We start from the raw sequence: 27,703 nt of genomic DNA on the forward strand, positions 1-27,703 counted from the left end.
AGTACATTGAAGCAGGCACTCTCACACTCAAATACTATCATATATTTCTCATAATCTACTTAGAAAGTTATTTTGTGATGTTTATCAGAAGCTCTCAGATTGTTTGTCTTTTTCATGGTACAATGACTGATGGCAATGTATCCTAAGAAACTAATTTGACAAGCCATTGGGGCATTACCTGTAATAAAGAAATTGAGAAACATCACAAAATGTAACAATAAGTGTTTAGGTAAAATAGAATGTGTTTACATGATAGATTATTGTGTGAACAGAACATATTGCTGTCTTTGACTTGGAAAATGCTTAGGACTTAATATTAAATAGTAAAATGAAGTTAGGTAACACAAATATAGTAAAATCTGTCTTTATTTTTTATTTTTAAGATTTTATTTATCTGACAGAGAGAGACACAGTGAGAGAGGGAATACAAGCAGGGGGAGTGGGAGAGGGAGAAGCAGGCTTCCCGCCAAGCAGGGAGCCTGATGCAGGGCTCGATCCCAGGACGCTGGGATAATGACCTGAGCCGAAGGCAGAGGCTTAACCCATTGAGCCACCCAAGCGCCCCATAAAATCCATCTTTAAAAAGCAGCATGGAACAAAGGGAATCCATGGTTATTTCACTATTTTGAGATAGTGAACTGTTTTTGTCTTTTTTTTTTTATGATTTGAGCTTTTCAAAGCTATGAAATCAAACATCAACAATATTCACTTTTGAATAATCAGGGTTTACTGAAGAAGTCAAATTCTCCTCTTTTTTTTTTTAATGTTTATTTATTTATGTTAGAGACAGAGAGAGCAAGAGAGAATCCTCAAGGAGACTCCCTGCTCAGCAGGGAGCCCAATACAAGGCTGTCTCCCAGGACCCTGAGATCATGACCCTGAGCCCGAATCAAGAGTTGGCCACGTATGTGAGTGAGCCACCAGGTGCCCCTCAAATTCTCCTACTCTGAAGAACTTCTTTGGGTGGAGTAAGTGTTCAATACGGCCATAGACATTTCTCAGTCTTCTGAACGAGTAAGAACATTTTGCTTATAAATTTGGTATCCTACTGCTTGCATTTTTCTTATATTGTGTTATATATGGTGTATTTGCTCTTTACATTAAATTACAAACAACCTGAAAACACACCTTTTTATGGTTTATTAATTCATTTTCTCAAAGTCAGCTAATTGAATATATATACACATAGATCTGGAGATATGCCATATCAAATTCTATCTAGGGTCACATCCAGTGGGTGCCCTTGAGTGGCTGGCACATATGTGGCCAAAATATGGGGTCAACTATGCATTTTACCTTCTACTTGCTGGAAGGAAGAGGCAGAAAAGGCATCATTCTTCTGTTCTCATGATTCCTAAGTTATAACATAAGCCTGACTTTCTTTGTGCTTTAAGTCCACATTTCCAGCACAATCTAGGGGGCCCATCAGTAGTCCTGCCCACATCTTAAGTACAACACCTCAACATCCACGATCATGGTCTCCATCTTATCCCCTCCATTTATTCACAAGGAATATACCAGCCCACCTACACAAATTCCAAATTTGAGCGTCACGTATAATGAAATAATTTCAACCCCTCTTTATTCACTAGCATCTGTATCTATCAATTTGTTCATGGCAAAGTTCTGCTTAATCTTTTTGCCTTTACTTATGGTCAGGCCCCCATTACTTAAGTTTTGTGTTTTCAGTAGCTTCCTGATTCCACAAGTTTCCCCAACCCAAATTTATTCTTCATACTGAACCCAGACAAATGCTCTAAAGTGTATCTCTGATTATGACGATCTCTTCTCCAACAGCATTTAATTTTTCCAAGAAGGAGCCACATTTGGACTCTTTAAATAGCTTTGTAAACCCTATACAATTTCATATCAATTATCATCTTGTCTTTTTCTGTGGTAAAAATGTACAAAGATGCCTTTCTTAAAGATTAACTGTTCTCTTAACTAGACACTGAATTTATTTCTCTAGGGAAGCAGTACGTACCATGTTTCACTGGCATACACCACTTCACATTTTCACATAATTGAAATCATGATGTTTCTTACTATTAATGACACCTAATTAATATCTTTTTCCTTTTAAATCATATATAAAATAACGTTGCATCTTAAAAGAGATAGCATCATAAATTTGTTGAATTAAGATACTTTTTTTGGTCCTCACCATATGTAACCATGATTTTCAAATAGCAAATGTGCAAATATCGGTTGATACACAAATATATGTTAGGAAACGTGTCTTGTGTTGAAGGCAAGGAATTAGCCCCATATTTTGTTTAGTTTTGCTGCACACATTCCAGCAGTAATTTAAAATGTAACAGCTACAACATCAGAGTGAGATGGGAAGGAAAAACAAATATGCACACGTAACAAGTCGGCTGGACATGCTAGTGTGGACAGAGAAGTAGAAAACTGCACAGAGCACAATCAAAACCCAATCAAAGTGATAAATTCATGACCACTTTCACATAGTAGATATTTTATAAAATATCTCGTTATTTTTCTAAACTGACATTTTCTCTGACATTTATCTTACCCAAGTCTCCACACTAATTACAAAGTGTCCTATTTTTACACAGGGGGAAAAAAAAAAAGAAGTATCCAGTTAATTACCACAGTGATAGCAACAACTACAACTATTGTCTTTCAAAAACCTACCGTGTGTGAGCAGCGGGGTAAAAAGAAGTTAATTCCTCAGGAGACGTTTGCTTGGTCCCTTTAAAATCGGAATAAATTGAAGATCGCGTTGTTTACTCCACCAGCAAACTGGGGTAATGTCTTTTGCTCTGAAACAACAATCACGTTCAAGTTCACCATACTGAGTATATAGGTTCTATTTAAACTGTCTGATGAAACACAGGACACCTTTGAATGATTTATCCATTTTCCAAACAGTCTTGCTTCAAAGTTTCTACAAAGACAATGCACTCATGCATAGTGGGGCAGGCCTGTTGTCAGTCGCACGGCCGTTGTTTGGACTCATCCGAGACACTGTCTCATCCGCTCTCACTGTTCAGGAAATGCCCATCCCAGATTAAAATTCTATTAAATCCCTTGGGCCCCATTGCTAATATTAATTATATTGTTTAGTCGGGGACCTAGCCTCATATTCCCTTTAAAAATTCAAAGGTTCTCAGGAGGAAAAGTGTTTCTTCCTTAGTTCCTTGATGTGAATTTGATGGGATGGAGCTTTGAGAAGTGTTCACAGCAACATGGAGACGCTGTGCTTGTGGGGTGAGCTGCACAGACATTAATTACCAAACCGGGGAGTCTCAGTTGCGGGCACCTACCTGTTCGGCCCATCCAGGCCTGCACCACTGTGGTCTGTGGTCAGATAGAGCAGGTTTGTAATCCGGATTTGTCTTCTAGAAGCTCTGTGACACTGGCTAGTGAGTAACTTTTCTCAGCCTCAGCTTCCTTACCTATTAGAACTTGATATTAATTTAGACCTCACACATCTGTAAGAGGAGGTGTATATGCATTTACTTAGCATAGTGAATTGTATTTATATAGCAATTATTTTCACTTTTTCTAGGAGTATTTGATGTTGAAGAAACTGCAATTCTTTGTAATATTTTATTTATTTATTTATTTATTTGACAAGGAGAGAAAGACAGGGAGAGAGGGAACACAAGCAGGGGCAGAGGCAGAGGGAGAGTCAGGCTTCCTGCTGAGCAGAGAGCCCCATGTGGGGTTCAATCCAAGGACCCCAGGATCATGACCTGAGTTGAAGGCAGATGCTTAATGATTATGATTAAGCCACCCAGGTACTCCAGCAATTACTCTTTTTATTTTTTTAAAAGATTTTATTTATTTACTTGACAGATAGAGATCACAAGTAGGCAGAGAGAGAGAGAGAGGAGGAAGCAGGCTCCCCGCCGAGCAGAGAGCCCAACGTGGGGCCAGATCCCAGGACCCCAGGATCACGACCCAAGCCAAAGGCAGATGCTTCAACCCACTGAGCCACCCAGGCACCCCACCAGCAATTATTTTTAAAATAGCACTACTACTTTTCTTATAAGCAAAGCAGACAGATTAATGACACTACTGATTAATTACAGATTAATGAGACTACGTTTTGTAATGTCACTATGTACTCAAAATAGACTATTTTACCTTCATCCCTCTTTTTATTTTACTTTCTTCATCTTTTGTTGTTCATCTCTTTCTTTGATCTTTTTCTTATCACCGAGGTTCTTATTTTCACAGGATCTTGGGGTCCTCTAGAAAGAAGTAAAATGTGCACATAATAAGAGTTAGCATGGGTACAAAGTGTGTTTTGGAATTCACCAGGCAGTATTTTGGCCATTCAGAGGGGGAAAATATCACAACTTGCTTAAGGGAAGGTAGAGAGGGTGGCAGACGAATAAGAGAAAGTTTTGTGGCAGTGGTGGGGGGAGTGCCTGTGTGGCTCAGTTAGTTCAGCAGCAGACTCTCGGTTTCAGCTCAAGTCATGATCACAGAGTCGTGAGATCAAGCTCCACATCAGGCTCTACATGGAGCATGGAGTCTACTTGATGGTCTCTCTCTCCCTCTCCCTCTCCCTCTGCCCCTCTCCACCTCCCACTTGCTGCTGAGAATTTCACGGACAAAGGGGACACTGGCACTGTAGGATTTGAACATGAAATGGAGGGAGAAGGCACTGCTCACGCGGAGTTGCCAGGAGGATCCATGTCCAGTGACCTGGACAGAGTTGTGACTTCAGAAAAATAACCAAGCTCCATATTCTCCGTAACACTGTGGAATAGAGAGAGAATAAGAGAAAAGGTGTCTCTGTGTGTGTGTGTGTGTGTGTGTGTGTGTGTGTGTGTGGTGTAGGTAACACAGTGTAATTCACTCCCATCTTTGGACCTGCCTTAAACGATATTCTAAGCTGGGATTTTACTCAATTTATCTCTCTGAAAAAAATTCTCAGCATGTTACATAAGACTAACAAGTACAAACTTCCCAAGAAGCATCTTTAAAAAGAATGTGTGACCTGGTGTAGACTGGGGCACTTAGTATTTTAACACGTAATGGAAAAATTTAGGAACAGACGTGTAAGGGTTGCATCTACCACTGAAAATGTACATTTAGACAGATTGGAAGCACTTAGCGGAGTGTCTTAGCCGTGCTAGGACACAGCAATGGCAGACAGGCCAGCTTTGCTCCTGGCAGGCAGTGATGGGGTTGTTCTTTTGAAACAATCATTCAAAACAGGGACAATACGAGGCAGGGCTGGATTGCTAAGAGAAATCTGACAATGATGTATTTTGCAATAATTCTATGCCACAGTATTTCTGTGGAGTTAGGGGGTCATGACCCTCCAGGGAAAAGTAGACGGAAGTATCCACAGGAAGCATCATTTTCTTAATTCTCAGGTAGCAAATTGTATAGACCTCAATTCACCTGCAGGGGAGAGTCTCCTGGCTCTTTTCTGTGGTCCTAGTTGGGCTCTTGCTTTACCATCTCTTTTCTAATGCTCAGACACACCCCCTACCCAGAAAGTGCAGAAAATGTCCCTGCCAGACGGTTTGCAGGTTTTTTCAAGCAAAGGAGAAACAACACTAACAATTAGCAGACTGAACGTTCATCTCTGGTTTCCTGCTGCCCTTCATGGAGCCTTATTTTATATTTTGTCCTACTAAAAAGGATCACAAGCTCTAGGAAAACTACACACACCAGATTTGGATCATACCTTCAGTTTTTTTAAAGATATGTTGGTAATTTGGTTCAACATAGAAGAAAAAAAAAGCATAGTGATACACTGGAAGAATCCTCTTGTCTAATAGAAATGTAGCAATAGATTCAGTGATCAATAAGATTTGGATACAGCTAGAGATTTTACCAGTCTTAAAATCCCTTTTATTTTATTTTATTTTTTTTTTAAAGATTTTATTTATTTATTTGACGGACAGAGATCACAAGGAGGCAGAGAGACAGGCAGAGAGAGAGGAGGAAGCAGGCTCCCTGCTGAGCAGAGAGCCCGATGCGGGGCTCGATCCCAGGACCCTGGGATCATGACCGGAGCTGAAGGCAGAGGCTTTAACCCACTGAGCCACCCAGGTGCCCCTTAAAATCCCTTTTAAAGTTGTTGAAATGTTTCCCTGTAAATTTTTCAAAATTTTGAAATATACACTGTATTTTGTTTCATTTTCCAACAGAAATTCAGTGTTTAAAGTTAACATAGTTTTTTAAAAAATATATTTTATTATTAATTTACTTAAAGCACAAGTCAGGGAGGTGCGCAGAGAGAAAGAGAGAGAATCCCAAGCAAACGCCCCACTCAGCATGGGGCCTGCCAAGGGGCTCAATCCCACAGCCCTGAGATCAGCACCTGAGCTTAAACCAAGACTCAGATGTTTAACCAACTGAGCCCCCCAGGCATCCCCAGTTAACATAGGTTTTAACAGAGGAACTAAAATGGTTGCCAAACTTCCAAGGGTAGAAACTGAAAGTGTTTGCTCTTCTTGTCATGTCTTTAATCTCCATCAGATGTATTTAGCAGGATGAAGACTCCAGGCATGGCAATAGCCTATGTTTGGTGCTGAAGTACTTGCCAAAAATGTGTGACTTTAAACAAGCTGTTTATCTTTCCAAACATCAATTCCTTTGGGTGTAAAACTGAGGTGGTATGATTCATCTTCAGTGACTTTCCCAGAATTAAGTGCAATAAGCCCTAGTTGTTTTTACCTTTTTTCCCTGTTAATGAGAGATGAAATTTCGAGATGTCTTATTAGATATTTTATAAGCTCAAGAAATAAAACAAACTTCTCTTCTTCTCAGATTTATTACATCTGCTCACCGGCCTCTTTCTGGAACATACGTGCCTGAGGATCGACTTTAAAAATATGATTCTTCTCAAGTAGCTAAACAAGCCTTAGAAGACAATCCCTCCACAGAGAGAGGAAAATTGAAGATTCAGAAAAAACACAAGATGTGATTAGTCAATTTACAGGTAAGTCCTCAGTCTTGTCATGTCGACACAAAAACAAAATTATTTTTCTTCTCACAAACATGTCTCATTGCTCCGTGTTTGGTCTGAATCCCCACTATGAACACGACTCAGGGTGCAATAGTTCCAAATGTGCCACAAGAAAATTTTTTTTTTAGTTTTTATTTTTATAAACACATTTTTATCCCCAGGGGTACAGGACCGTGAATCGCCAGGTACACACACCCCACAGCACTCACCAAAGCACACACACCCCACAATGTCCATAACCCCACCCCTCTTCTTCCAAGGCCCCTCCCCCAAACAACCTTCAGTTTGTTTTGTGAGATTAAGAGTCACTTATGGTTTGTCTCTCTCCCAATCCCATCTTGTTTCATTTATTCTTCTCCTACCCACTTAAGCCCTCATGTTGCATCACCAATTCCTCATATCAGGGAGATCATATGATAGTTGTCTTTCTCCGCTTGACTTATTTCGCTAAGCATGATACGCTCTAGTTCCATCCATGTTGTCGCAAATGGCAAGATTTCATTTCTTTTGATGGCTGCATAGTATTCCATTGTGTATATATACCACATCTTCTTGATACATTCATCTGTTGATTGACATCTAGGTTCTTTCCATAGTTTGGCTATGGGGATATTGCTGCTATAAACATTCGGGTGCACGTGCCCCTTCAGATCACTACATTTGTATCTTTAGGGTAAATACCCAGTAGTGCAATTGCTGGGTCATAGGGCAGTTCTATTTTCAACATTTTGAGGAGCCTCCATGCTGTTTTCCAGAGTGGTTGCACCAGCTTGCATTCCCACCAACAGTGTAGGAGGGTTCCCCTTTCTCCACATCCTTGTCAGCATCTGTCATTTACTGACTTGTTGATTTTAGCCATTCTGACTGGTGTGAGGTGATTTTCTCATTGTGGTTTTGATTTGTATTTCCCTGATGCCTAGTGATATGGAGCACTTTTTCATGTGTCTATTGGCCATCTGGATGTCTTCTTTACAGAAATGTCTGTTCATGTCCTCTGTCCATTTCTTGATTGGATTATTTGTTCTTTGGGTGTTGAGTTTGCTAAGTTCTTTATAGATTTTGGACACTAGTCCTTTATCTGATATGTCGTTTGCAAATATCTTCTCCCATTCTGTCAGTTGTCAATTGATTTTGTTAACTGTTTCCTTTGCTGTGCAAAAGCTTTTGATCTTGATAAAATCCCAATAGTTCATTTTTGCCCTTGCTTCCCTTGCCTTTGGTGTTGTTCCTAGGAAGATGTTGCTGCGGCTGAGGTAGAAGAGGTTGCTGCCTGTGTTTTCCTCAAGGATTTTGATGGATTCCTTTCGCACATTGAGGTCCTTCATCCATTTTGAGTCTATTTTCGTGTGTGGTGTAAGGAAATGGTCCAATTTCATTTTTATGCATGTGGCTGTCCAATTTTCCCAACACCATTTATTGAAGAGGCTGTCTTTTTTCCATTGGACATTCTTTCCTGCTTTGTCGAAGATTAGTTGACGATAGAGTTGAGGGTCTATTTCTGGGCTCTCTATTCTGTTCCATTGATCTATGTGTCTGTTTTTGTGCCAGTACCAAGCTGTCTTGATGATGACAGCTTTGTAATAGAGCTTGAAGTCCAGAATTGTGATGCCACCAACGTTGGCTTTCTTTTTCAATATCCCTTTGGCTATTCGAGGTCTTTTCTGGTTCCATATAAATTTTAGAATTATTTGTTCCATTTCTTTGAAAAAGATGGGTGGTACGTTGATAGGAATTGCATTAAATGTGTAGATTGCTTTAGGTAACATAGACATTTTCACAATATTTATTCTTCCAATCCAGGAGCATGGAACATTTTTCCATTTCTTTATGTCTTTCTCAATTTCTTTCATGAGTACTTTATAGTTTTCTGAGTATAGATTCTGTGCCTCTTTGGTTAGGTTTATTCCTAGGTATCTTATGGTTTGGGGTGCAATTGTAAATGGGATTGACTCCTTAATTTCTCTTTCTTCTGTCTTGCTGTTGATGTAGAGAAATGCAACTGATTTCTGTGCATTGATTTTATATCCTGACACTTTACTGAATTCCTGTATGAGTTCTAGCAGTTTTGGAGTGGAGTCTTTTGGGTTTTCCACATATAGTATCATATCATCTGCAATGAGTGATAGTTTGACTTCTTCTTTCCTGATTTGGATGCCTTTAATTTCCTTTTGTTGTCTGATTGCTGAGGCTAGGACTTCTAGTACTATGTTGAATAGCAGTGGTGATAATGGACATCCCTGCCATGTTCCTGACCTTAGCGGTAAAGCTTTCAGGTTTTCTCCATTGAGAATGATATTTGCGGTGGGTTTTTCATAGATGGCTTTGATGATATTGAGGTATGTGCCCTCTATCCCTACACTTTGAAGAGTTTTGATCAGGAAGCGATGCTGTACTTTGTCAAATGCTTTTTCAGCATCTATTGAGAGTATCATATGGTTCTTGTTCTTTCTTTTATTGATGTGTTGTATCACATTGACTGATTTGCGGATGTTGAACCAACCTTGCAGCCCTGGAATAAATCCCACTTGGTCGTGGTGAATAATCCTTTTAATGTACTGTTGAATCCTATTGGCTAGTATTTTGGTGAGAATTTTCGCATCTGTGTTCATCAAGGATATTGGTCTACAGCTCTCTTTTTTGATGGGATCCTTGTCTGGTTTTGGGATCAAGGTGATGCTGGCCTCATAAAATGAGTTTGGAAGTTTTCCTTCCATTTCTATTTTTTGGACCAGTTTCAGGAGAATAGGAATTAGTTCTTCTTTAAATGTTTGGTAGAATTCCCCCGGGAAGCCATCTGGTCCTGGGCTTTTGTTTGTTTGGAGATTTTTTTTTTTTTTTGGAGATTTTTAATGATTGTTTCAATCCCCTTACTGGTTATGGGTCTTTTCAGGCTTTCTATTTCTTCCTGGCTCAGTTGTGGTAGTTTATATGTTTCTAGGAATGCATCCATTTCTTCCAGATTGTCAAGTTTGTTGGCGTAGAGTTGCTCATAGTATGTTCTTATAGTAGTCTGTATTTCTTTGGTGTTAGTTGTGATCTCTCCTCTTTCATTCATGATTTTATTTATTTGGGTCTTTTCTCTTTTCTTTTTGATAAGTCGGGCCAGGGGTTTATCAATTTTATTAATTCTTTCAAAGAACCAGCTCCTAGTTTCGTTGATTTGTTCTATTGTTTTTTTGGTTTCTATTTCATTGATTTCTGCTCTGATCTTTATGATTTCTCTTCTACTGCTGGGTTTAGGCTTTCTTTCTTGTTCTTTCTCCAGCTCCTTTACGTGTAGGGTTAGGTTGTGTACCTTAGACCTTTCTTGTTTCTTGAGAAAGGCTTGTACCACTATATATTTTCCTCTCAGACTGCCTTTGTTGTATCCCACAGATTTTGAACCGTTGTATTTTCATTATCATTTGTTTCCATGATTTTTTTCAATTCTTCTTTAATTTCCCGGTTGACCCATTCATTCTTTAGAAGGATGCTGATTAGTATCCATGTTTGGGTTCTTTCCAAACTTCCTCTTGTGGTTGAGTTCTAGCTTCAGAGCATTGTGGTCTGAAAATATGCAGGGAATAATCCCAATCTTTTGATACCAGCTGAGTCCTGATTTAAGACCGAGGATGTGATTTATTCTGGAAAATGTTCCATGTGCACTAGAGAAGAATGTGTATTCTGTTGCTTTGGGATGAAATGTTCTGAATATATCTGTGATGTCCATCTGGTCCAGTGTGTCATTTAAGGCCTTTATTTCCTTGTTGATCTTTTGCTTGGATGATCTGTCCATTTCAGTGAGGGGAGTGTCCCTACTATTATTGTATTATTGTTTATGTGTTTCTTTGATTTTGTTATTAATTGGTTTATATAGTTGGCTGCTCTCACATTGAGGGCATAGATATTTAAAATTGTTAGATCTTCTTGTTGGACAGACCCTTTGAGTATGATATAGTGTCCTTCCTCATCTCTTATTATAGTCTTTGGCTTAAAATCTAATTGATCTGATATAAGGATTGCCACTCCTGCTTTCTTCTGATGTCCATTAGCTTGGTAAATTCTTTTCCACCCCCTCACTTTAAATCTGGAGGTGTCTCGGGATTAAAATGAGTTTCTTGGAGGCAGCATATAGACGGGTTTTGTTTTTTTATCCATTCTGATACCCTGTGTCTTTTTATTGGGCCATTTAGCCCATTAACATTCAAGGTAACTATTGAGAGATATGAATTTAGTGCCATTGTTTTGCCTGTAAGGTGACTGTTACTGTATATTGTTTCTGTTCCTTTCTGATCTAGCACTTGTAGGCTCTCTCTTTGCTTAGAGGACCCCTTTCAATATTTCCTGTAGAGCTGGTTTGGTGTTTGCAAATTCTTTCAGTTTTGTTTTTCCTGGAAGCTTTTAATCTTTCCTTCTATTTTCAATGATAGCCTAGCTGGATAGAATATTCTTGGCTGCATGTTTTTCTCGTTTAGTGCTCTGAAAATATCATGCCAGCTCTTTCTGGCCTGCCAGGTCTCTGTGGATAAGTCAGCTGCCAATCTAATATTTTTACCATTGTATGTTACAGACTTCTTTTCCCGGGCTGCTTTCAGGATTTTCTCTTTGTCACTAAGACTTGTAAATTTTACTATTAGGTTACGGGGTGTGGGCCTATTCTTACTGATTTTGAGGGGCATTCTCTGAACCTCCTGAATTTTGGTGCTCGTTCCCTTTGCCATATTGGGGAAATTCTCCCCAATAATTCTCTCTAGTATACCTTCTGCTCCCCTCTTTCTTCTTCTTCTGGAATCCCAATTATTCTAATGTTGTTTCGTCTTATGGTGTCACTTATCTCTCAATTTCTCCCCTCGTGGTCCAGTAGCTGTTTGTCCCTCTTTTGCTCAGCTTCTTTATTCTCTGTCATTTGGTCTTCTATATCACTAATTCTTTCTTCTGCCTCATTTATCCTAGCAGTGAGAGCCTCCATTTTTTATTGCACCTCATTAATAGCTTTTTTTATTTCAACTTGGTTAGATTTTAGTTTTTTATTTCTCCAGAAAGGGCTTTTATATCTCCCGAGAGGGTTTCTCTAATATCTTCCATGCCTTTTTCAAGCCCGGCTAGAACCTTGAGAATCATCATTCTGAACTCTAGATCTGACATATTACCAATGTCTGTATTGATTAGGTCCCTCGCCTTCAGTACTGCCTCTTGTTCATTTTTTTGTGTTGAATTTTTCCGTCTTGTCATTTTGTCCAGATAAGAGTATATGAAGGAGCAAGTAAAATACTAAAAGGGTGGCAACAACCCCAGGAAAATATGCCTTAACCGAATCAGAAGAGATCCCAAATCGTGAGGAGGGAGAAAGGGGATAAAAAGAGGTTCAAAAAGAAAGAAAGAAAAGAAAGGAAAAAAAAAAACAAAACAAAACGAAAAGAATTAAAAAATAAAAATGAATAAAGAAAAGTATAAAATAGTAAAAATATATATATTAAACTAGTTAAAACATGTTAAAAAAGAAAAGGGTAAAAGTTAAAAAAATTTTAGCAGAAGAAGAGGAAAAAAAATGAAAAAGAAAAAAATTAAATTAACTGCAAGACTACAAAATCACAGGGAGAAATCCATGAGTTCCGTGGAACTCCTCTGGAATTCTGCTGCTCTCCTTGGTATTGAAACTGCACTCCCTGGTAGGTGAACTTGGTCTGGCTGGATTTCTTGTTGATCTTCTGGGGGAGGGGCCTGGTGTAGTGATTCTCAAGTGTCTTTGCCCCAGGCGGAATTGCACTGCCCTTACCAGGGGCCGGGCTGAGTAATCCTCTTGGGTTTGCTTTTGGGAACTTTTGTTCCCTGAGCACTTTCCGTAGAGTTCCGGAGGATGGGAATACAAATGGCGGCCTCCTGGTCTCCGGCCCGGGGAGCCAAGAACCCGGGGCCCCACTCCTCAGTGCGCCCTCAGAGAACAGTGCCCAGTAACTCTTGTCTGCCTGGCCTGCGACCTGTTCAAAGTAACCCCGAGCTGCGAGCTCACTGTCGGCTCTGTCTCTGTAGCCGGCTTTTCCATTCCAATACCCGCAAGCTCTGCGACACTCAGACACCCCCGATCCTTCTGTGACCCTGCGGGACCTGAGGCCACGCTGCCCCCGCGTGGGCTTCGCCCCGGTTTAGCCTCTGGAGCGATGTCCCTCAGCGGAACAGACTTTTAAAAGTCCTGATTTTGTGCTCTGTTGCTCTGCCGCTTGCCGGGAGCCGGCCCCTCCCCCCGGGGTCTATCTTCCTGTCGCTTTGGATTCACTTCTCTGCCGTTCCTACCTTTCAGAAAGTGGTTGTTTTTCTGTTTCTAGAATTGCTGTTCTTCTTCTCTTCGATCTGCCGATGGGTTTGCAGGTGTTTGCAATCTTTAGATAAGCTATCTAGCTGATCTCCTGCTAGCTGAAGTAGTCTCAGCCTGCTTCTTCTTCGCCATCTTGACTCCAAGAAAACTTTTTAATACTATCCCTGATTGTTATCCAAATCCTGTATCACTCTTCATGCAACTCTGTATATACATACCACCTCCCTGCCCGCCATGGTTTACATTCTTTGAGGACCAAAAGTCATATTTCTTAACTGGTTAGTCTATAGTAAATAGGGGAGATAGGCTACTGTTCAAGATCACAAACTGGGTTCAAATTTCAGCTCAACTTATTATCCACATGATCTGATAATGTTTCTAAACATCTCCATATTCTGGAAAGGCGAGACCAGTAACTGTACTTACCTTGTGGAACTGACATGGTTGTAATTTCCTGGTACAAATTAATCACTCAGTAAGGTATTGCCATTACAATGGTAACTGTCTGTATGCTTACGAGGAGTAAGACACTGGAGTAAGACACAGGAGTAAGACATTATATATGCATTCTATCCAATTCTACAAGTTCTATTATGATCACCAACTTCCAGATGAGAATATTAAGGCAGAGAGGGTGAGCTTATGTTAGTTGACACAGTTTGCAGTAGTGCAGTTGAGATTTGAAACTGTATGTTTCTGGTACAAAATATTCTCCCAGTTTGTCTGCTAAACCATGAATCTCCTTTTTGGTGTGTTTTTTTTTTTTTTTTTTTTTTTTTTCTCTAACATTCACCAATCACTTAAAATGTGCCAGACATTGTTCTAAGTGCTGTATCTACATTTTATCTTTTAAAATTCTCACACAAATCATGTGAGATAAGTCCCACTAGTCTCAGTTAAAAACAAAGCAAAACAGCAAACAGACAAAACTGAGGTACAAGGGTCTTTAACACATCCAAGGTCACAAAGGCGGTAAGTGGGAAAGCCAGGATCTTGGAGCTGTCCTTGTATTCCTTCCACATCGTTGACTGATACCTACCCCTAAGCATATACTGCATGCCAGACTTTGATCTGGGAACATGAGATAGAGCTGTGAGCAGAGCAGATAAGACCCTTACTGTCATGAAGCTTCCATCTGAACGCGAGAAGACAGACTAACAGGTGCACAGATACTATGTCCCCTGCTGTTCAGGAATTTGGAGAAAATTTAAGTTAGATAAAGGTGATTGAAAGGGTTGAGGAGCAACTTAGGGCTTTATATACAGTCACAAACGATGGATTGTGGATTCCCTGATACCCAGAAAAGGCTGAAGCTGAGCTCTCATGGTCAGCAAGAGCACGCCAGACCAGGGAACAGCAATGCAGAGCCCTGAGGAAGGGCTATCCTTGTTTGAGGAGCTACAGGTGGGCCCGCATGGCTGCAGTAGAGGGAGGGGAAGAGAGTGGGAGGAGTTGACATCAGGGTAAAGGATGATAAAGGTCCAATGAGCGATGGTAAACATATTTTTTGTGAACGAATGGAAAATCACCAGAGACTGTTGAGGAACCCAGTGATACGGTCACAGGCTGAGGTGTAAGTAACAGATCCGAGCGAAGACAGACTAGTTAGGAAATTATTGCAGTTCGTTCGAATGAAGGTACTACTTAATTGTATGAAAGGGGAAATGGTAATAGACACACACACACACACAAACAAAAACAGTCGTATATTCATACATAGAACAGCAGGATTTGTTGACGTTCCCAGGACCTGCCAGTGTATTGATCCAGGACTGAAAGAAGAGAGAAGTCAGGGTCTCATCACTAGGAGGAATAGAATTGCTACTTAGTGAGTTGGAGAGAACTGCAGGAGGGAAAGCTTTGTAGGGAAATAATGAGGGTTTATTGGAGACATAAATGATCAACATGCAGGAGCTGAGTAAAGAGGAAGTATGGGAGTTCTGGGGGAAAGGAGTTTGTACCAGACAAAACACTTCCTTCTGCAGCCATTAACAAGTGGCCCCAAATCTCAGTAAGCACATTTTTTTATTTCTCAGTCATATTCTGTGGCCGCCTTAGGGCTGCTGAGGCTCTGCTCCAAGTTGCATTGATCCTGAGACCCAGGCTGACAGAGCAGATGGGTTAACACTTTGCCAGTCTCAGGGCAGAAGGAAAAGACAGGATAAATCCCACGCTGGCTCATAAAGCTTCTCCCTAGAGGTGAGCAGCATAATTTCCATTCTCATTCCATTGGCCAGAGCAAATCACATGGTCAAGCCTGACATTTTTGGAGTGGGGATATATAATTCTCACCTAGAGAAGATGGGCATAATAATTCAGTCTACTTCAGGGATAAAGGATATAAATTCGGGCAATATCTGCATGAAGAAGCCCACTGAAGATAAGCTTGAGTCTCACCAAGAAGGTGATCATAAGACAGCATCAAATGTGATACTTGGGGCAATCCAGATTTTAGAGTTCTGGATAAATCAGGAAACGAGTCTGCAGTGAAATTGTCAATAATGGAGGAGGGGAACAGAGATGGATGTTTTGGATGCCAAGTGAAATAAATGCTTCAAGAATCAAAGATTGATTGACACTGTGCTGACCAAATACACTGAAGTCTATGGATTGACTGTTGTATTTAGCAATGTGCCAGTTATCTGCTAGTGTGGAAGTAACAGTCTCTCTAGGACAGGGCAGAGAGCCTGGTTCATGTGGGTTCCAGAGTGAATGGGAGGAGAGGGAATGGAGCACAGACCACTCCCTCCAGGAGTTTTGCTCTGAGTAACACAGAACCGTGTCACCAAGAAAATGCTTCCCCCCTCTATGGGGGGCAAAGGGCTGCAGTCAAATTGACAATCCAGACTAATAGAAAGCTTCTAGCTCTTAAAAACAGGACAGATGTCATAAAAACATCAGCAGCCATTCATTTTAGGAACTCTCAGAAGGCAGAAGAAATAACCAGAATAACACTTGGGAAATAACACTTCCTTTTCTTAAAAATAAAAAGTGTTATCTGTGTGTTCACTTCAATTCATTTCTAGTGACACCAGATGGTGTTATAATAAATCATTCCTTTACTTTCCTGAAAATCTATCTGCTTTATTCTCTGGTCCTTCGGTGGGGCTTCATTTTTCCTTCTGAAGTAGTATGTGTTGTTATTGTTTGTTGGCCCATCCAATTGTAGATAAACACTCGAGTCTAGGGGACCGAAGGCACTGACTCTTTGTCTTTGTGCTACATTTACTATTTCATATCTCATATGAAATATTTGCCTCGGGTGTTAAGTGCACACATTAAGTCAACTCCTCTTTCAAGCCCGTTGTTCATTTCCTGTCTCCATGCTTCTCTCTGTAGAATCTGAGACTGTGTTCTGGACTTCTGTTGTCAATGGTTTTGAGAACATTCTCCACAAATGGACAGCTCACATCTCACACTGGGGGGCCAGGCTTGGGGACATCACCACCTGCACATTATTGGCTTAAGTACTTAGTGGATAATTTGTTGGCCATCATTTATTATCAGGAAACCTTCCTCATTTTTGGTCTCATATTTTCTTCTTCTCTTTAAATGATGATGATGATGGTGCTGCTATGAGAAATTATTTCCTGAATTATTTGGAAAATATGTTTTTCTGTACATGCAAAATAAATATTGGGAAGGCAGTTGACTCTTGATTCTCTGACATATGAAAATGAAACAATGATGATATTTGTGCACTGGCATTCAGATTCAAAGATGAAGTGTAATTCGTCATTGTTGTTACCAAACATGCAAAGGTTCATCAGAAATCAGAGACAACACAGCCATATGTGTTTATTACTCATTTCAGAGATGACTCTGCGGATGGATCATAAAACCAAAGTGATCAAAATAAGCAGACTTTGATATTATAGAAACAATTTGATAATTAAAATCACTTAGTTGGATTAATGATATAGCAATTTGATCATTTTTCAGCAAGCAGAGATTTTGAAGACTGAAGGAATGAAGTAATTGGACTTTGATAAATTCAAGCGTGGTACAAACTATTACCAGGATGTTCCTAACACAACATTTTTGTTATTGTCGATATACAGTTGAGTTTTCCATATAATCTATTTATGAGCAATACATTAAAAAAATTCAAAATCTGTAAAACCATTTATTATGGCCTTCTCTTTCTAGACAAAGAATGTAAGGTTGCATTGTAGTGCATATATGCCTTAGCTCTTCACAGGTCAATATTTTATCTCTCTTGAAACTCAAGTATTTTGGTCCAAGAACTGTGGACTGCTACACAGTAAGTACCAAATAATGCACACTTGAGAGTAAATGGATTCTCTCTTCCACATTCTCCTATCACTCATTTGAATGAGGAGGGATCAGTGGTAAGCCGGTCCTGCTTTCCTTTTCAACACTTAGGCTGATGTCTATGAAAACCTTTCAAGCCCTTACAAAACCAAGGTGGGTTTAAAGTCGCTGCTGTCAGTGTTTGAATGTTTCCTTCCAGGAATAGAAAGCAGGAGCCCAGCTGTAGACCCTTCAGAGAAACAGGGTCATGAACATAATTCTGTGGCTTGCCCAGGATTGGATTTCAATTCATTAAGTAAACATCACAGTCAGATGTTCCTCACAAGAAAATACATAGAGCAAGAGGAAAAAGTGAGAATCTGGTATGGACTGTGAAAGTTTCTGAAATGTGTAGTCTATACCAAATAAGTAACAGTGGAGAAGGAAAATTTAGTACATAGAGGGTTAAAGTGTGCACACATAGGTAGGAGGGTAAGGGCAGTAATTATGAAATAGCCTTTACTGAAGTTTTATTTTTCTGAAGTTGGACATACCTATGCATATACTTCCTCTCAGTTGTTGTAGAACTCTATCAGTATTGCATGGTCTTAATTTGTCAAGGAACTGGAAATAAGAATGAAAGAAAATCTGCTCTCCTTACAGTAGATACTTCTTTACATTGAAGTGAACAAATGCTTGATTCATAGATCTTTTATGCTTGGCCAAAGCCCATAAGTGAAAAGAAAAGCCTCAAATAACAGGGATATTAGAAATTAGGTTTTTAAAATTTTTATCATTGAAGTACAGATGAAATATAGGTTCCTAGTGATTACACAGTGCTCATGACCATAGGTGTAGTCCCCGTCTGTCACCATGCCAAACATTGTTATAATATTAACTATATTGCCAATACTGTATTTTTCATTCCCATGACTTAATTTACCTTATAACTCAAAGGGTGTGGCTAGAAATCCACTGCCCCTTTTTGCCCATCCCCCCAAACACCCCTCCAGCAACCACTAATTTATTCTGTATTTATGAGGCTGCTTCTATTTTGTTTAATTTTTTTATTTTTATTTTTCTTAATTTTAGAGACAGGGAGAGAACCCCGAGCTGACTCCTGGGTGAACCCCAAGCAGAGCCCCAAGCAGGGCTCCATCCCAGGACCCCGAGATCATGATCTGAGCTGCATGGAAGAGTCTGACGTTTCACCAGCTGAACCTCCCAGGGGCCCGTTTATTTTGCTTTTAGATTCCACATTTAAGTGAAATCAGATGTATCATAGGTATTCCGTATCTACTTCACTGTCTGACCAAAGAAAAAAGATTTTTATTGAATTCAATATTGGTAAGCACAAGGTCCACAGACCCAAGGTACAGCCACAGCCGAGAGACTTCCGGTGCAAGATGGCGCCGCAGGAAGAGCCTGCGCCCCCCGCGTCTACACCGACGTGGACCAGCCCGCATCCCTGAGGAGAACCGAGAGCCGCAGTGGTGCCGCTCCTGCCCAGAAGCTGGGGGAACCCCAGGGAGAGGAGGACAGAGAGGAGGCGCTGACACGGGAAGCCCCGGCTGTGCGAGCACGGAGGGACCCGGAGCCGACCGGTGTGCCCTGCGGGGCGCGGACAGACGGCCGGGTGTGAAGGAGCAACCGGCACAGAAAGGCCTCAGCCCTAGAACCCTGCCAAGCAGCGGGGGAGCGGCTGGAACCTCTCCAGCTCCAGAGGCTGGCGAGCGCCACTGTTTACACTGGCGTCCACCTGGCGAGCGCCTGGTGCTGACGGAAACCGGGTTCCGGCGCCGCGGCCGGCCTGCTGCCTCCGCGAGCCCCGGGCTGCCCCCAGCACCCCCCCGCCCCCGTCCCCTCAGGCCGCCCCCAGGGCAGGAGCAGGACAGCCTGGGGGCGCCCCAGGTCAGCGCTCTCTAGAGCTCCATCCCGGGCTTGGAGTGACACAGGTGCGGGGCTCCCAGAACATTCCAGACCCGCGCCGCTCCCGCGCCACACAGCCGCTCGGGCTTTCCCTGCACGAACGTTCTGGAAACTCCCGGCCCATGCCTGCGTCCGCTCCCAGGGCACGGCGCTCTCCCTCTCCGGGCATGGCACAGGTTGTGCGCACAGAGCCTCCCGGATTTCCAAGGGCAAGAGACCCTGACGCGCGCGTGAATCACGACGGGAAATTTGATCCGATTTCCAGCTGCTCTGCGGGACACTGGGCTATGCAGAGCAGCTCCGCTCGAGCGGAGGGAGGCCGGGGTCAGCCGCCGCTTCTCGGCCGGCCTCCACAGAGTGTAGGCCTGGCAGACCCTCGCCTGCGCAAGAAGGGTTTTTCAAACTCCTTATTTTTTTCATTTTATATCTTGCTATGAGCAAGGGTTTCCACTTCTGTGAGCCCCAGTTTTTCATTAGAAAACCCACTTCCCAGTGTTCTAAGGATTCACTGAGAAAAACGCGTGGAGACCCTCCCCTTCCTGCCTGTCAGCGTTGCAGGATCCCAAAGGGGTGCGGACGTCCGAACACCAATCCGGGCGTCAGAATGGGAAGTGTCTTACCCGCACGGCTGCGAGAAACGCTCCAGGAGCCACCTTGGAGCCGCAGCCCTGTGACCTTGAGCTGTGCATGGGCCACTTGGTCCCACCCCACAGCTCAAGGTAAGAGGATCCCATTGCGTTGTGAGTCGCTGTTGTACTTGCGAGAAGATGCCCACAAGGGTCTAGTCCCCGGTCCATGAGCACGACCTGACCGTGCTTGACCAGAAGCGCATTCTAAATACTCGGGAGTGTAAAGGACGTGGGTCCCAGGCCTTCTCTTCAACCTTGTAACGCTACGTTATCAGATTTTTAAATGAGCAAATATGACAAGGAGATTCAAAATAGAAATCGGTGTTTCTTTAACTGCATGTGAGAAGATCAAGGGCTATAGAAATGCTTCTCAGCCTAGAAATTTTTTCATTTGCAAACCTGCAAAACTTACGTATTACTAAATTTGAAGTGATAGATAAATGGCTAGCATTACTGCAATTATGATGTTCTTTACGGAAGCATTAAAGCCCAGGCTCACACTTTATAGTGTGTAGCATTTTCTAAGAGTTTGAAAATGCACTCGGAAGTGCGAATTTAGAAGTTCCGGGTTGCTGTCTGTCCTGTGCTTTTCTTTTAATACTTAAAACTAGATGAGTCCAAAAGTAAGGAGGAATAGCAAGTCAGTGCAGTTTTCTTATAGAAATGCCTCGGCGGAGCTCCTGGGTGGCTCTGTTGGTTAAATGTCTGACTCTTTGTGTAAGGGCCTGCCCTTCCCAGAGGAACTTGCTTGTGGACCCCGGATGTAGGGGTGGGGCAGGCCAGGTGGAGATGTCCAATCGGTGCAGCATGTGTATATTCACTAGGGTGAATTGAGATCCGACTGGCCACCTGTATAGGGGTGGGGCTCAACCAACCACATAAAGGGTGCTGTGTGAGGCTAGCAAAGAGGAGAGCTGTGACGGGAGCAGAAGAGTTGGTGGGAGTGGATGAGTCGATGGGAGCGAAGAGTTGGTGGAGTGGAGGAGCTGTAACAGCTCTTGTAAGAGCTGTAACCGCCACGAGCGGTCCCACCACCGGCGGTCCCTGCACTGGCAGTCTCCAGCCTCCGGCGGCCTGGGGCCGCCGCCTGCAGCTTCCAGCCGCCTGCGGCCCCCGCCTCCGGTGGCCCCGAGCCACCTGCAGCCTTCAGCCGCGTGCAGCTTCCAGCAGCCCCAAGTTGCCCAGACATAGCAGACCAGCTGTCAGCAGTCCCTCTATGCCTGTGGCCCTGAGACTCCAGTGGTCCAGCTGTCAGCGGTCCCTTGACGCCTGTGGCCCTGAGACTCCAGTGGTCCAGCAGTCCAGTGGTCAGCAGTCCCCACGCCTGCAGGCCCTAGACGTCAGCAGTGCTGAGACACCAGCAGTCCAGCGGTCAGCGGTCCTGACGCCTGCAGCCCCTGGATGCCAGCGGTCCCGAGACGCCAGTGGCCCTGAGATGCCAACGGCCCCTAGCCACCGCCAGCCTCACCGCAAAATGCCTCGCCACCCCGAGCCATGAGCGGCCTTGTCCGCAGCGGTGGCTTCCTCTGGGTGGCAGCCTTGTCAGAGTGGCATCGTGGGGAGCAGAGTCTGTGTCATCCGGGTTGTCCTTGTCATTGTCGCTGTCATCGTTGCCTCTTAGTCGTCGGGAGTGGCCTCGTCCAGGAAGCGGTCTTGTCCAGAATGGCCTCTTCTTGGGAGCGGCCCTGTCTGGGGAGCAACCTCATGCAGCAGCAGCCTCATCTTGAGAGTGGCCTCTTCTTGGGAGCGGCTCCGATCATGGAGCGGCCTCATCTGCGGAGCAGCCTCATCGAGAGCAGCCTCGTCCGGAGCGGCCTTCTTGGGAGTGACCTTGTCGGGAACATCGTCCTCGCCTTTTTGTAAGAGATAGCCCTGACCGGTCAGTTTGATTCTTGATGCTTGGCGCGAAATAAAGTTTTGTTTGACCTTCGCTTTGTATCAGTCTCGTTCCTTTGATCACGGACCCTAACACTTCGTTTCTGCTCTGGGCAAGATCTCAGGGTTGTGGGATCCAGCCACTTGCGGGGCTCCTTGCTCAGCAGGGAGTCTGCTTGCTAATTTTCTCCCTCTGCCTTTATCTACACTTGCAGGTGGGCACGCACTTCCTCTTTTTCTTTCAAATAAATAAATGAATTGTTTGGGGGGGGGGGAGAAAAGAAAGAAAGAAATACCTTGGCTATTACATGGTCCTGTTGTACCAAAGGTTGTGGAAAGGCAGTGTTTTAGCTTTTTATGTTTCTAACATTAATGGCTACTTCTATGCCCTGTAACACTCCTAACCAGGTTTGTGATTTAGTTTTAAAGAAGAATTTATTTTGAAAAGCAATTTGCAGGTTACATACTATGAAAACCAGTATTACTTCCTGACAACTTTTTAAACGATGGAGTCCTGGACAATCTTATTTTTGGTAGATAAATTATAACAGTGTAATGAGGGAAGAGAGCTGATTTTTCCCCAAAATATAGTGCTTTCTATTGACTGCAAAAAAAATTTTGTTTTTTTTTAATTTAATTTAATTTTTTTTCAGTGTTCCAAAATTCATTGTTTATGCACAACACCCAGTGCTCCGTGCAATATGTGCCCTCCTTAATACCCACCACCAAGCCCTCCCAACCGCCCCCCCCCCCCGCTGCCTCCAAAACCCTGTTTGTTTCTCAGAGTCCACAGTCTCTCATGGTTTGTCTCTAGAAAAAAGATAGAATGAGTACCACACCCACTGTTGATCTGTTAAGTCCTTTGGCTAAGGATTTTTACAGTGTTCAGTTAAATCGTAATGACAGATTTGGACCATGTATAAAAATACAGCTCAGGGCTAAAAATTGTAATCACAAGGATGCTAGAAATGAAAGATGCTAGAAATATAAGGTAGTCTATAAGGTCAATTGTACCATCTACTCGAAGTCTGCATTACAATAAAATAATTGTGCTCCTGTTTTTAAATCAAATGTAAGGAGCAACACAGGGCCTTATTTTTGCTAATTAAATTGCATTTTATTTGCAAATTTAAAATCATGAACATAAAATCTGTTTACCTAGCTTGATTGAATATACTTTTCTAAACTCTTTACCGTACCTTTGTGTAAGAGTCAGAATAAAACTGAGTATTGACTTGCCCTCAAATGCTTTGTTGAATAAGCAGGTAAGGATGTGGTATGGGTGTGAAAAAAAATAAACATCCAGAGGCATGTTTCAAACCACACACTCTGGCAAAAGGAAATGACACAGCTTTACCTTGTAAAAAGCCTGTAGCTAAAAAGTTGTCTGTAAATCATTTTATTTTTGCAAGTCAATTTCATATATATTTCAGAGTCTGATATTTTAAAGGCGCCTCCTTTCTGTTCCTGCAGACTGTCACACTGAAGCATAATTCTGCTTTTATTACCTGGGATGGTGGTGGTGGTGGTGGTGGTAATTGTTTAGATGTTCTTTTCTCTGAATGCACTTCACCTCATAGCTACAAGTCCCCTTCTGTACTAAATGCTGAGCAATTTAGAACTCCAACCTTATCCCCTATGCTTAACTCCAGACTCACATAACCAATTTTGAAGACCTTTACCTGAAATTCAAACAATAAATTAAAATGCACAGGAATGAATTTACTATCTTTCTCCTACCTATAAAACTGACATGACTAAAGGTCACCAGCACCCATCAGACAACCTCGAATAAATCACCCCCTTTCTTTTCTAAGAAAGGAAATCCACTCAGCTGATCCATCCACTCCAACTCTGCAAGAAGCTTTTATTCCTCTCTTCAGTCCCAGGCCTCCTGGCCAGTCAGGGCTGGGCACACTCTCCAGGCCTGACCAAACCACTGCACCCCCCAGCTGTAAGTGTATATGTGTGTTGGGGTTGGAAATAAGAATGGAGAGTAAGAAGACTGGAAGTTAGAAACACTCTTGGGATTTTCCTGGGAGGTTTGGGAAACAGAACTTTTCTCTTCTAAATGGGCTGTGTAAGCCAGGAGCCTGTGACTGACCTGCAGAGTAAGTGGCGCCACGAGAAAGATCATGAGAGTCCAGCATCCTAATGACACAGGTCAGCCCCCTAAATCTTGATGGAGCTAGATGTACCCCTGGAATTTGCAGTCGATTCCCCGAGCCCTTCTATAACTTAAACTCTTTTAAGTTGTCACTTAGAGTGGGAGAGGACCAGCCCATACAGACTCCATATTCATGATTGTTTCTTTGTTTTCTCTCCTTCACTTTCCCCTGAACATGGGCTTCAGCTGACCAGTGCCTGGGTCTTATTTATCTTTGTATTTATAGTATTTAGTCAACTCTGTCCCAATGAAGCTGTTCAAGTGTTGCTGATTGAAAGAGTGAATGAGGGGCACCTGGGTCTCAGTGGGTGAAGTGTCTGCCTTTGGCTCTGGTCATTATCCCAGGGTCCTGGGATTGAATCTTGCATTGAGCTCAGTTCTCAACAAGATGTCTGCTTCTCCCTCTGTCTGCCCGTACCCCTTCCCCTGCTTGTGCTCTCTCTTAAATAAATAAACAAAATCTAAAAAAGAAAAAAAAAGAAAAAGAAAGAAAGAAAGTGAATGAACAAATTTAAAAAAAGAATTAAATTGTGAGAGAGAGAGAAATGAAACACAACCCATTTCCTCATGGTCAGTTAATGCCAGAGAATAATTTTATTCTTGAGTTTCATGCTATATTTTATGAATGTATGAAAATGAAAATTTTACCCCTGAATAATAAAGGTATGGGTTGGCCTGAGGAAAACTAGTGCATGGCAACACGACATTATATCCCATTAAACAAGATTCTGATAAGACACCTCATTTAAAATCTGACTCGGTGAAAGTCATATAAAACTGGTATGAAGATCTTAGGAAATAGACCAGTGTGGTCCTGTTAGGGCTGCACATAAATTATGAAAGATAGGGCTGTTAGTTATTTCTGGAGTGTTGCTATAGATACAGTTCTAGCTGCGAAACATCAGGGGCTCTAGAGATTGGGGATATAAACCATCTTATGAAGTTTCCATCGCTCACTGATCCTTCAGTCACCTTACCTGTGTTTAGAAGGATGGAACTGTTCCAAGGTCTTGAATTGGACTCTTGTAGTCTCCATGTTCTATCATCGCTTTTCCTCCCCTCCTAAAACTGTCTTATTCCACCTCTTCTGAGTATTAACATTATTCCTAAATCCTAAACTTCTCTCATTAGAAGGACAAACTCCAAGCCTATGTTTTTGTTAATCCCAAATTGTGATGTGCCAATCATTTTTGTAGAGTAGATTGTGTAGTCTTTTTGGTTCTTATGTAAAAAATCCTTTGTCTATCCTAGTAATATAAATGTTTAGATTTTCTTTTAAGAGCATTGAGGGTATCCTTTGACACATTTAAGTTTTATCATATAATTTATCATACAAACCTGAACAGGAGGTCATAATAACACTAGGATTACAGGTATAAGCTGGGACCGATCTGAACAAAGTGAAACCTATGGTCATCCTTTTTTAATTCATCTTGATCTGATATTTGTGAACATTATGAGAAAGGGATCAAAATAGTATTCTCCAATATAGGCAATTGTCCCCGCATGATTTTTGGAATATTCTTTGTTCAGTGACCTCAGTGATACTACCTCAGGTATCAAGTTCCATACGTCTATGTGCTTTTTTCTTATGGTTCGCTCCTTTGTCTATGCATATTCTTAAATATCGTACCTTTGTAAGGAGTCTATATATAGTAGGAGAATCTCTTGATGTTACTATTTTTTTCAAAATTTTTTTGTTACTCTTCACTTTTCCTTTCTGTGTAAAGTTTGGACCTAGCTGGTCAGATTGCTCATAAAAATAAAGATTTTCTATTCGGATTTGTTTGAAAATGCATAAATGTGTAAAAAAAATGAGAAAAATTAAAACACACAAACTTCTTCTATCCATTAATATGAAGTATCTCTCACTTAGGTCTTATTGGATGGTTTTCCGTATTATTACATATTTCTCCATAATGATCATGCACATCTTTTGCTATACTTAGAACTAGGCACTCAGATAATTTTGTTGATTTTTTTTTGTCACTTCTATTACTAAGTTATATGCCATATAAATTAATTTTCTATATGTTGTTGGTTTCTAATACTTAGGGATAAAATTGAATTTGGCAAATAAGACTTATAAAATAGTTACTGAATTCTTATAAACACTTTGTCTTATGTGAGTTGTAAGTATTCTTTATATATTCGGTCTATAGGTCCTTTATCAGATATATGTTTCACAAATATTTTACCCTAGTCTGTGGCTTGTCTTTGGTTTTTTAACACTGTTTTTCAAAAAGCCAAGTTTTTATTTTTGATAACAGTGAAAAAATTCTCTTTTATGCGTCATGCTTTTTGTGTTAAAGAAATATTTCCCTCACTCAGTTTTAGGTTTTTGTTGTTGTTGTTTGTTTGTTTGTTTGTTTGTTTTTATCCCAAGAGCATATATATAGTTATAGTTTGGCTCTTACATTTAAGTCTATGACCCGTTGTGAGTTAATTTTTTTTTTTTTTTACTAAAGTCATATCATTGAACATATATCATTGTTCACATAATACCTCTTCCGTTTGTTAACTATATTATATGGTTTTGGGAAAATGATGGTAACAAAGCCCAACCTCAAGTGGTTGTTAACAGTGGTAAAATGAGATAATGCTTTGGAACTCACTCCATCATTATGCACAGAGTAAGTATTCATTGACTGGTTGCTACATGGTTACTTTGATATAAGTTTGCAGAACATAATACATATTCAAAACATATGTCAGTGTCTCTCATATGAACCTTAATAACATGTAGTTAATCACTTCATGATTTATATATTCTGTAACTTCATACTATTTCTCAATAAAACATACTTTTAAAAGAAGCATCACTACACTAACATGTTTTAATGATTTTGTATAAAAATCAGTTTCATTAAAATGTTATTTTCCTAGCCCCAATGATATAATATCAAGGTACTGTGAAAAATGACATTTTATGAAAAAGCAAGTCTAAAAAGAAATGCATTTTAGAAGTTCTGAACTGTATTATGCTTACGTCATAAAAGCTATTAAAAAGACAACTTATATATCCATGGTAACAGAAGGCCAAGACCTTTGGGTATCAGGAACCACTAAGCAGTCAAAATAAATGAGGATGATAACCAAGGAAGTAAAAAATTTAAAGCACACAAGACAAATGAACATTTTACTCTACTTGTTGAATATTATAAAAAAGTGAAAACCCAAAAAGAAACCAAAGACAAAGTATTCATCACAAATTCTACTGTGAGCCTAGAAGGTGACTGGCATTTCCCTGGGTTGGTTCTGTTGGAAGGAATTAGCACTGCCCTGCCATCTGGCCCCAAGCAGAAAGCACCTCTTCGTGCCTTTCCTAATGATCTCGGGACACTTATTATAGTACATTGTTTGAGGTAAATTCTGAGCACTAAGCTCTGACAAAGAGTTATCATCCGAAACATACAAGAGTATTTCTGTGAACAAGGATGTCACTGACTACTTAGTTGCGGAGGACTGTTTCTGAGTATCCCATTAAGGGCATTCCAAGGGCCTACACTAACTCCCCGGTGTGGGTAAAAGTCCTATTATAGCTGTTTCCTCTATACTTCCTACATTTACTTCACTCTGAAAATGCGTAGTTC

At 41.4% G+C, this 27,703-nt stretch overlaps 1 protein-coding gene across 4 annotated transcripts in view; it reads left to right on the plus strand.

Moving 5' to 3' along the window:
• LOC309840423 (uncharacterized protein) overlaps positions 1-21,998 on the plus strand; it is a 339,186-nt gene extending 317,188 nt beyond the window's left edge. The window contains exons 6-10 of one of the 4 annotated variants that reach the window (XM_082682490.1): positions 2,580-2,771; positions 6,766-6,937; positions 17,731-17,882; positions 18,603-18,650; positions 18,877-21,998. In XM_082682490.1, coding sequence (XP_082538616.1) covers positions 21,024-21,566 — 543 coding nt within the window. In that variant the 5' untranslated portion in view covers positions 2,580-2,771; positions 6,766-6,937; positions 17,731-17,882; positions 18,603-18,650; positions 18,877-21,023 and the 3' untranslated portion in view covers positions 21,567-21,998. The remainder of the gene's footprint in view (positions 1-2,579; positions 2,772-6,765; positions 6,938-17,730; positions 17,883-18,602; positions 18,651-18,876) is intronic. The other 3 variants (XM_082682489.1, XM_082682488.1, XM_082682487.1) reach the window with 3 other exon arrangements.
• Positions 21,999-27,703: the final 5,705 nt, after the last annotated feature.

The sequence above is a fragment of the Mustela nivalis genome, assembly GCF_964662115.1.
Source record: "Mustela nivalis genome assembly, chromosome: 9".
Taxonomy (NCBI): Eukaryota; Metazoa; Chordata; class Mammalia; order Carnivora; family Mustelidae; genus Mustela; species Mustela nivalis.